This window comes from Cucurbita maxima, unplaced genomic scaffold, assembly GCF_002738345.1.
Source record: "Cucurbita maxima cultivar Rimu unplaced genomic scaffold, Cmax_1.0 Cma_Scf00013, whole genome shotgun sequence".
Lineage (NCBI taxonomy): Eukaryota > Viridiplantae > Streptophyta > Magnoliopsida > Cucurbitales > Cucurbitaceae > Cucurbita > Cucurbita maxima.
Genome location: NW_019272029.1, coordinates 3,999,557 through 4,009,894, shown reverse-complemented (window position 1 = coordinate 4,009,894; position 10,338 = coordinate 3,999,557). Strand labels below are relative to the sequence as shown.

General features: G+C 37.1%; 1 protein-coding gene across 4 annotated transcripts in view; it reads right to left on the bottom strand.

Moving 5' to 3' along the window:
• LOC111488517 (1-phosphatidylinositol-3-phosphate 5-kinase FAB1B-like) overlaps positions 1–9,851 on the bottom strand; it is a 12,677-nt gene extending 2,826 nt beyond the window's left edge. For 2 of the 4 annotated variants that reach the window (XR_002719217.1, XR_002719218.1), the window contains exons 1-10: positions 9,188–9,811; positions 8,179–8,850; positions 7,066–7,809; positions 5,728–5,881; positions 5,249–5,593; positions 3,940–4,821; positions 3,516–3,847; positions 2,509–2,632; positions 2,261–2,428; positions 135–1,604 (exon numbers count right to left, since the gene is read on the bottom strand). Coding sequence is in view for 1 of the 4 variants with exons in the window: in XM_023136280.1 (XP_022992048.1) it covers positions 135–1,604; positions 2,261–2,428; positions 2,509–2,632; positions 3,516–3,847; positions 3,940–4,821; positions 5,249–5,593; positions 5,728–5,881; positions 7,066–7,809; positions 8,179–8,786 (4,827 nt within the window). In the remaining 3 variants the exon portion in view is untranslated. Of the gene's footprint in view, positions 1–134; positions 1,605–2,260; positions 2,429–2,508; positions 2,633–3,515; positions 3,848–3,939; positions 4,822–5,248; positions 5,594–5,727; positions 5,882–7,065; positions 7,810–8,178; positions 8,851–9,187 lie in introns of all 4 variants that reach the window. The other 2 variants (XR_002719219.1, XM_023136280.1) reach the window with 2 other exon arrangements.
• Positions 9,852–10,338: the final 487 nt, after the last annotated feature.

Sequence of the window (10,338 nt, the reverse complement as noted above, 5' to 3'; positions counted from 1 at the left end):
TTTTTTTTTTTTTTTTTTTGGGGGGGGGGGGTGTGGGTATCTTGAGTTATCTTCTCTCGAGCAATGGAAAATTCTCTAAACATTGTTAAATTTCATAACCTGACGATGTATTAAAGCTAAAGGATTAGAAGTACCTGATAGATTCCAAGAATCTTTGCTAGGCATGTAGGACTTCTCGTACCAATTGATTCAGACAAATACTTGAAATATTCAGGTGCAAATTTAATGAATGACTCCAGCTCTGTCTTGGTGACTTGCTTAATTATAAACCGATCGTCCAGAGTTTTGGCAAAGAAAACATTACTCTTACCACCTTGGGCTCCCCACTTCTTACAACGACTAAGGGACTTTACAAAATCAAGTTCTGAACAACAAATCCTCCTCAAAGCTTCAAATCGTCTTGCATAGTAACAGGTAACAGAATATTTTACTCCACCGTGCGGGCCATATTCTTCGAAAACAATTCTGGGATTAAGGGATTTTGGGTATAAGAGTGGATCCAAACTAATAGAGGTACGAGGTCCTGAGATGGATGAAACACTGTCGTCTAAAGGTCCCACACTTTTTGAAGTATCAAAGGAGAAGTCATCAGAGGACTGCAAAAATGATTCTGTGTACGAAAAGGAAGGCAACGAATCACCACAATCTCTCAGTTTTTCTGCCTCGTCAATCAGCTGGGAATGATATTCTGGTGACATTAGAGCGTAAGCTATGATACTTGAAGGTTCATCATCATAGACCGGAACAACAGTTTCATTTACACCAAGAGGCAAGAACAGCCTAGCTCCACCTTGAAACTCTAGCTCCCAGAATGAGGATAGAAAGACAGGATTGTGTTTTGCTAGTACTTCAAGTTTCTGGCCACTAGCTAGGAAGTTTTCATTAAATAAATAATAAAAGTTTGAGGAAGCCGTCTCTAACTGGCCTGCAAAGTTTTCGGTATCATCAAGTGCCTTTGAAGGAAGCGATTGAGAAACAGCATGGGTAACCCTGTCAACATTCTGATCTTCAGAACGATCATTCCATACAGTAATATCGATCCCTGATGAATCTGTCACAGTTGAATTGCATAAAGTATGGGGATTATCGTTTGTTATTCCAACTACAGAACCATTTTCACCTGTCCATGCAGCCTCAAGTGTATCTGATAGACTTACCATCCTAGAAAACTGCTGTGTCTTTGATTCTAGGGTTTCAGATGGATCATTAATGCTTTCTTCTCCTTTGTCTGAATCTGAATCTCCAACTTCTTCGATTTGAATGTCAGGTTGCGCCATGCTGGTAACGACCTCCTTTACACTACTTGATCCTTCATTACACTGTTGATAGGCAAGACGAGAGTCAGAAGATTTAAGGTCTTCAACAAATTTGCTGTTGGTGCTAATTTCAGAGAGATTCTCGCTATCAACCACAAGTCTCTCTTCGGATTCTGCAATAAAGCTGCCAGCAGAGTTCCCTTTATCTAAACTGGCTGCATGGATCAACTGCTGGTCCCATACATAAGCTTGAATGAGTAACTTCCTACGCAGATAGTTGATCTCAAGAATGTCTACAGTACCCTGGCTCTGTTTTCCTTTCTCATTCGTAGTCTTATGGAGTGATTCCTTGACCACAAACAATAAAACCAACAAAATTAGCAAGAACTTAGATAACTTTGAAATGAACTTTAAACGTAATAAAATAAGTTTTCTTTATATTTTTATATATAAGAAACAATTGTGGTTTTGGAGACCAGCAAAGTTCTTCATGAATACATCAGTTTCGTATCACTGAGATGAATTCATGTATATATATTAACTTCACAATAAAAAAGTCAACAAGAAGATACTTATAAGGTTTGTTTCTTGTTTCAAAAAAAAAAAAAATAATCAGGGGATACATCAAATAATTTTAGGCATACACACAGTAAAATGGCGTAAGAAGAGTTCAACAACTTTGATCCATCCTCATTCCTTAACGATACAAGCAGATAACACAAATGAGCCATCTAAATGGTCAAAAAGGCATATGCACCATACAGCAAAGCAGTATAATACGAGTTCAACCACTATGAAACATCCTATACAAGATTACTAAATAGATCGGGGAGTAGAAAGAAAAAAAAATGTTGACTAAGTACAAAAAAACGAGCCCTGAAACTTAAGAGATTCAAACTGAAAATTACAGTGTAAACAAAATGCATTTCCATAGATGTTTAGGAAGGATGGTTAGATGTCAAAGGGCAGTCTAACTTTAAAATTCACCATTTTAGGAGGCTCACCTCAAATTTGGCCTTCTCTTTTTGCAACAATGCCTCCAACCCAGCAATCTGGCGCCTCAGTTCCATTTTTCTCATGCTATTAATTGTCCCTGCACTAGATATTTTTTCTGCAATTTGACCAAGAGTATTCAACACTTCGGAAAACAAAAGCTCAGCCTGGTTCACCACCTGCTATAATCAGATAACTAAATCATCCATGTGCAGTAAAATTATGTCAATAAACATCTCAAATCTAAAAGTTATTGCACCTCATCCTTTTCTTTTTGTATCCATTCCTGATTCTCATAGTTGAAATCCAGTTTTGATGGTGGAAGGTATACAGAATGCACATCAGTTGAAGCATAGCGAAAACAAGCAATCATTCTCCCATATCTGCACAAGTAAAGCAATGAAAGACGATATTGTCAACTTTGGCTACTCTGATATCATCCATAGGTTGAAAAAGAAGATGCGCTAGTAAAATGAGAGACGGGTATGTTTTTCAGTTTGGCTAGCTTGATATCCCATATAGGTTGGAGGAAAAAAAAAAAAAAAAGGAATGAGAACTCCTCACACAAAAAAGCAATATGTAGCAGCAATTAAGTTGAGACCTCAGCTTCCAGAAGATGCAATTATCTTACATAACTTATCAAATTGAGGTTAAAAGAGTGGAGTAGCTGACTTCCTCCAGCCAGTCAAGTAAAAATTTTGAGTATAGCTTTTGAATTTTTTAAGATCCTGTACGGCTTACAGCCTCAAATTGGATTTGAATTGGAGGCCTTTTATTTGTTCCTCTCTCGAGGCATGGGAACACCTTGTCCCATATCCATTAGGCCGTTTTGTTTGTCCTCTTTTAATGAATATCTTTCTGTTTCCACTATTAAAAAAATCATTGCATTCCAGTGATATGTGGACCCTATGTATAAATAATAATTTTCTGAATCAAGTATAAAAAATAAGCACACAAGAAAACGGAAACCAATATATAAATTTACACCAATTATAAAGAATGGCCTACATAAAACTATTTATGGACTTAATTACAGAAATAACAAATTGACTTCAAGTAATACGAGAACGATCAGTTTCATTTCAGTTCTATGCTTTGATATGTCTAATGAAGACTCTGGTTTCTCTCTTTTCATGGAGGAGGCATGCATGAAATTGAGAGGCAAATTACTACAATTATGTATTGCCAGGTGTCTATTATATATGAATATTGACTGATTTTGTAAATTTTTTAAATTCAAATACTTTCTAGAAGCCAAATACTTACCCATAAAAACGAAGGCAATCTCTATGTAAGGAGTGGCCACAGCTTGCTACCCTGCTAGCAGCAATGTGGTTTGAAAAACTGAGCTCTAAGAACTTCCCAAATGAGAGTCCCCATGCAGCATCTGACATCACTACTCTTCGTGTAGCTGGGGGGAAGCCATTGTTTCGTGGGCATCGCAGGCATCTATGCCACATCCAAATCTTCCCTTCCCTTTCACCTGGCAAGAGAATTTCTGGTAACTTTTTAACAGATATTGTGAGGGTGCCCTGTCTATGAGTGTAACAGTGAACATGTGCTTCTGCAGGCATGTCGCAAGAATCGCATCGGTAAGCCTGAAATGGTACAAGGACTTATCGTTTTCATTAAGTATTTCCAAGTTTTCAACAGAGAGAAATCTGATGTACATAAAAATAAGACAGCTCACCTGATTAAATAATTTGTCCCTTAAGAATCGGCCTAAAGGTTTATCAAAAGTCCCGTAGTATTTGATTCTAAAGAGATGTGACCTCTCACAGACACTTCCTTTCGATATGCACCTTGATGATAATGAGACCAAAATACTTTGATGGGCAGAAGATGCTGTAGGGAAGTCATCTTTCCCTGCTCCCAGTTCCTCTTTAGAAGTTCCATGATCTTGATGATTTTGATTATTCTGTTGCGCAATTAATGGCTCTGAGCCCATTGGCAGGCCAGATGCCACTGAGTTAGCGTCTTCAGTATCAATAGAAAACTTGTCATTCCCCAATAACTCAACAGATCCTAGTCCTTGATGTTTTTGATAACCATTATCAGAAGATTCTTCCATTTCTCCCCGGGTACCCAATGCATTTCTCTCCATAATATGATATGGAGAAGGCTCATCACCATAAGACTCTGAACCAATTGTCCACGACATGGGATCAGAAGAGAAAATTGCTGTTGAATTTGCTATGGATGAACTTGGTTGTGAGAGTTGAGAACTAGGGCCATTTTCTACAAAAGGTACAGTGCTATTGCCTGATAAGATTAGACCTAAGGTAGGTAAGCTCATGGATCTTTCTGGCTCATCAATAGATAAGCTAGGTTGCTGCCCCTGACTGGCAGGGAGACTGAAATCAGGCACCATTGATATGGATCTCTCAGCAACAGATGATTTCACAGGAATTGCAACAGTAATTGGGGAGTTCAAGGGAAGCTCTGGTAGAGAGGCTCCTTCATCAGCAAGAAAAGATGTTTCCAAGGCCAAATGATAAGCAGCAAAAACTCCATACTGAACGACTCGCTTTGCCTTCTTCAACTCATCCTTGTCAGCACCTCTAAGTAAAATCTAAAAGAAATAGACATGCAAAAGTTATTACTACTTAAGCCATTGGTCTGTAATTACACATATATTCTCCAAGTAAAGCACAACAACCAACGACCACAAGTAGCTCATTCCCTGGACCACTAAAAAAAATGAAACAATCATAGATCTGAATACCATCAAGACATAACCTCATCAGTCCTACCCAAAAGAAAAGTGTGCAAGGAAAGTAATTTTGAAATCTCCAATCTGTTTTTCCAGCGGATAAGCCTAAGGATGGAAATCAACAGGTGAGCTATATTCATGCAGAATTGAAGTTCTGCCATTCCCAAGTTTTTTTCCCACCCTCTTATTTCTAGAAATTCTTGATGCGTTACTTTTTGTGCCCACAAAGACTCACGTGCTTTTACACATATGCATAAATTTGGCGATAGATATATCAAGAACTTACAGTACAACCCAATGGCTTTGGGCAGCCTTCAAAAAACATCAATGTCTTCACCGATCTTTTCCCTCTCTGTCCAGAAGAGGTCAGATCTTCCGTGAACCTTTCTACATGAAATAACTCACAGTATCCCAGCTTTGGCGATGACAATTGATCAATTGAAGGAACTATCTGTGCACCTGTACAACGAGCTATACGCTCCAAAAGGGGTCTTTTGATATTAAGAACAAGCGATATATCTTTTGCGAGTAGGTACTCTTGTGCATATCTTGATACCGATTTTTCAACTAAAAGAACATCAGGGTGGTGTGCATCAATTTTTGCAACTGCCATCTTCAAATGGTCAATCTCCTATAAAGGTTTGAATTAAATTAGCCAAGACATGGGGAAAAAATAAACAAATGGATGCATGTGTAGTACAGATTATATACAAGCACTGGCAATTTATAATTAATAATTGTAGATTGAAACTAAAAGGTTACAACCTGCTGCAAAAGTGTATCGAAACTTGATAAGTGATTGGTAACCCGTTGGTATTCAAGTGCACCTCCAAGAATCAGCAAGCGAGACTTTTCTATCCTTGAGATCATTCTCCGATGGGCCACATTCTTCTTACAAACCACCCCTTTTACCACCATACTAAAAGAAAAGTTATTGAACTACTTGTCAGAAGGTTTGAAGAGCTAGAAAAGTATATGTAACTATAGAATAAAGATGAATGAGTTATTGTGACTAGGGACGGAAATAGTAGCATTCAACATTAAGTATGGATCACATCAAACTATATATATATTAAGAAAATGCTTAAAAATAAAGCACTAGCCCTTGCAATATTGGAAAGAAAGAAGAAGTTTAAAGTAATTGGCTATATTATTCAAATCTCCCAGAACTTTAATGTTAGTTCAATTATACCCTAACCACTTAAGAAGTTCTATTTCTACCTTGACATTCAAAGTCGATTCAAGTATATCCTCGAACAGTTTTACTGTTAAAAAAAGTTACAGAAATTAACATGGTGCTGCATGGTAAATAAAGTAGTGGCAGACGTGGCCTTTAAAAATGAACGACAAATATGACAAGTACTAATAACTAGGCAATAACTTTTCAAAAGACGTATGCCATTCATTTTTTAACCTACCTCTACATCAGTGATGCACAGTGATTACTGATACTAGCCACATTTGCCATTCATTTTCTAAAAGCCACGTATTTCCCTATTCTATTACAACTCAGCAACCACGTTAATTTTTATCACTTATTTTGAAAGAAAAATTGTTCATTAGCATATTTGAATCAATTTTAAATGCCACAGGTAAAAGTGAAATTTCTTATATAATAGAAATAAAATTGAAGCTAACCTCAAAGTTTAAGGGCATTTCAATAATTTAGCCAAAAAAAATTTAACAACATTAGGATGTAAATATACATGGGAAAAAAAATTGCAGCCATAAGTAAGGGACAACTTACTACTTCAGTATTCAGAAATAAATTTTGAAGTTGATAATTTAGAACAAAATTTATGAGGAAAAATAATGGCAGTTACGGTTAAGAACTTGAAAACTGAGTATAGAGAACTCATTTTTCCTGTCTGTTTAAGGGAAACATAATCTATATTTAGAAAGATGCAGAATCATGATGCCACAAAAAGTATAGATTCATCAGTGGAAAAAAGCGGTCAAGATACAAACAATTGTGTAAGCATGACAACGTCACAACATAAAACAAGACAATAGTTTTTGTTACAAAAACGCATACACACAGAGTAAGTGAAACAAGACAGTTTTCTGACAGATCAAAAGCTATATATGCACCATAATAGTTACCTATTGCAGCGAAGTCCTGAAGCAATACATTTGACTTTCACATAACCACCTGGGTCCATCTCACCACATCTACTCATATCTGGCTTTAGTAGTGTGGCAGCCTCCCACGAGAGGGAAGTAATTATCTCCAACCAACTCTCTTTATCACTGATCTCACCCAAAGGAAGGTTCTCAACCTGCAACAATTGAGCAACTAAAGCCCTAAAATGTCCATCGACAACATTCTTCATGACATTCTTGTGCTCCTCACTAGACCTATCCCTACTACGATATTCCCCACTCCCGAAGCTGCTAGAGGCTCGCAAATATCCCCATTCACCTGCATCATGTCCCTCATCATCATCATCAAAGAATGTTTCTCTCTCGTCTTCTTCGTCTTCAGGTTCAGGTGGGATCCAGAGAAGCTCATTATTCTCAAAATCAACAGGTTCAGACTGAACATCATCCGTAAAGTCCAAGGAGGAATGCCCTTGATCTTCCCCATAAATAAAATTTGTGTCTCCCTTTTGGTCAAGATCGGAAATTCCTTCCAGACCTTGCGAATAAAAACTTTCCTGCAAGGGAGAGCTACTTAAACTTCTGACGTTGTTGTTTTCTTCATCAAGCTGCTCATTATGTGGTCCATGCTCATTGCCAATCTCATCAAATTCAGCTTGACCAAAGTAACTTGAGACTTGAGGAGGAGAATGGCTTGCTTCAGTATCTGACTTGTATGTACCATCATAATCGTCCTTGCCAGCACTCCTGATAACAGAGAAACCACGAACCACATGAGTTAACTAACCACAAAAGATGTTTCACTCTACGCCGAACTAACTAAAATGACTACACAGGAAAAATCATATTGAAATTTCAAAATGAAATCCAGAACATTAACTACTCTTCAATCCTATAAGACTTGGAAATATGTGGCTCTTATTTTCTCAGATCTATGGCCAGTTGATCAATTTCAAGGATCTTCTACCATTAATCTCAACCTTGAGGTTGAATCAAAATATTGATTAGTAACAAAGAGCGGAGACCCTATAATAGAGGTGGTTGGAAATGATCAAGATATTAAAGGGAAAGAGGCCAATCAAGAACAAAACTAAATGCGAACATGAGAAACAAAACCTGTTCATGGAATAATTTTGTGGTATATCTCCTATGCTAGAAAGAATGTCAGTGCTCCTTCCCGAAGCCGATTCACCCAATTGATCTCTGCCTGCTAAGATAACAGATGAATATTGTGGGCTGAGACCAGAATGCTCTTGAGCTTGTTGGTTGGCCTCAAAGGAGTAAGGCACAGAAGCAAGAGTAATGCTACTCTCAGCAGTGCCACTAGATCTAGTACTGGACAAACTTGCCACTGATGTTGAACTGGAGATATCCTGGTTAAGCACCCTGATCTCATGATCTGGAGCAGCTATTCCTTGATTCCATTGCTTGAAGCAATAGTTACAAACACGAATTCTCTCCCTCTCCTCACGAGGGACCCTTGGGTCACCTGATGGAGCAACTATTGAGTTTGCTGTACACTTGGCACAGAAGACTCGACCACAAAGTCGGCAATGGTGTCTACGGTTGATAAGGGTAAATTGTGCGTCACAATCGTAGCATACTCGGCAGCTCTGATCGGGCATCCAAAAATCCCTCGATACATTAGCTGATTCAGATCGCCAAGGGATCCACGACTTCCAATTACCAAGTATATCATTCAATGTCTTGTCTGGAGAATCCATTGACCGCCCACGATTCCGTTCATTATGATATGCTCATTTGATACGACTACCTGACAAATTCAACCTGAAAAATGAAAATTCAATCACCCAAGGAACGAAATAGCTTCTGAACCGCCATCAAAGTAATTCAACCTTAACGCAAAGGAAGAACAAGCAAAAGGAAAAAACAGCGAAAAGGGAATTTCGTTGTTACAGAAATGAAATCCACTTCCGAATTCGCCTATTAGACCTAATTCCATGCTTCGCATCGTCATTAATCTTCCATCAATGAAAGATGAAGTAGTTTCGCCATTAAAGAACCAGACAGCAATCTCAGACATAAATTAACTCGAAAGTAATGAAAGCGTGAACTAAATACATCGAATAAGAACAGCAGCAAGATCAAGAATCTTCTAAGCTACCTTCAGTGAGTTCCAATCAAACTCCTCCGAACCGACCAAATTCAATTAGTTCCAGCCCCGATTACTCCCACCACCAGCACCTTCAGCAACAAACACATAATACAGACAACAAAAATCACAACACTACTGCATATTCAACAGGATATCTTCGTCCTCTCCAACTTCACCATCAAACACTTGAAAGTTCAACGAAATGCATAAGGTGTCCAATTCCGATTGGCCTCAACTTGAACTGAATTTGACCACCACCAAATCCTCCTGAGCGGAAAGGAAGAAGCCAGCTCAACTCAAAGTTGGGCTTTGGATAGAAAGAATCCGTGATTCACTACCAAAAAAAGTTCAGATAGTGTGAAAGAAAGGGTCGGTGAAGAGATTCAAGGCGAAGATGGCGTAAAGAGAGAGAGAGATTTCTCGCAGATTCCCTAAACCAATCAACACAGAATTCACCGATCATCTCCACCACAGAAATCAAAATTTTGCATTCATCTGGTCCATCCAGATCGATAAACACCTTCTGCAAATTCTTCCGCTAATCTTAAAATCTTCAGTTCTTGGCTAGTCAATCACATGCTTTTCTTCCTAATTTTGATTACTCTCTTGCAAAAATCTTTGACAGTGCCCGAAAATAAAACGAAAAAGATGGAAATTGCAATATCTGTTTTTTTTTTTTGCAATAACTGAATAAATATGTTTTTTTAATAATTATTTTTTAAAATTTAATTATTGTTCTTTTAAGCTTTAAATTATGCTTTATTTAATTAACGGGTTAAAAACGTCATTGAACACTTCGAACCTTCATATTAATAAATTAATAAATAATTTAAAAATGATATAACAAATCAAAATCAACTTTTCCTTCGAACTGTAACTCTCTAAAATGTTGTTTTTTATTTTTTAATTTAACTTACAATATAAATATTTGGTTATAAATATGAAAACTTTTTAAAAATTTTGTGATTATGAAAATATTTAATATCAAAAAATGCTTTTGTATTCTTCAATTGAATTAAAAAAATAAAAAATAAAATTTTTTAAAATATTATAAAAATTAGACAATAAAATAAATAAAATTTAAAAAAATAGGTACGGAAACTGGAAATAAAAAGAAATAAGAGATAATTAAATTGTAAGCTGTAATATGCAAATGCCCA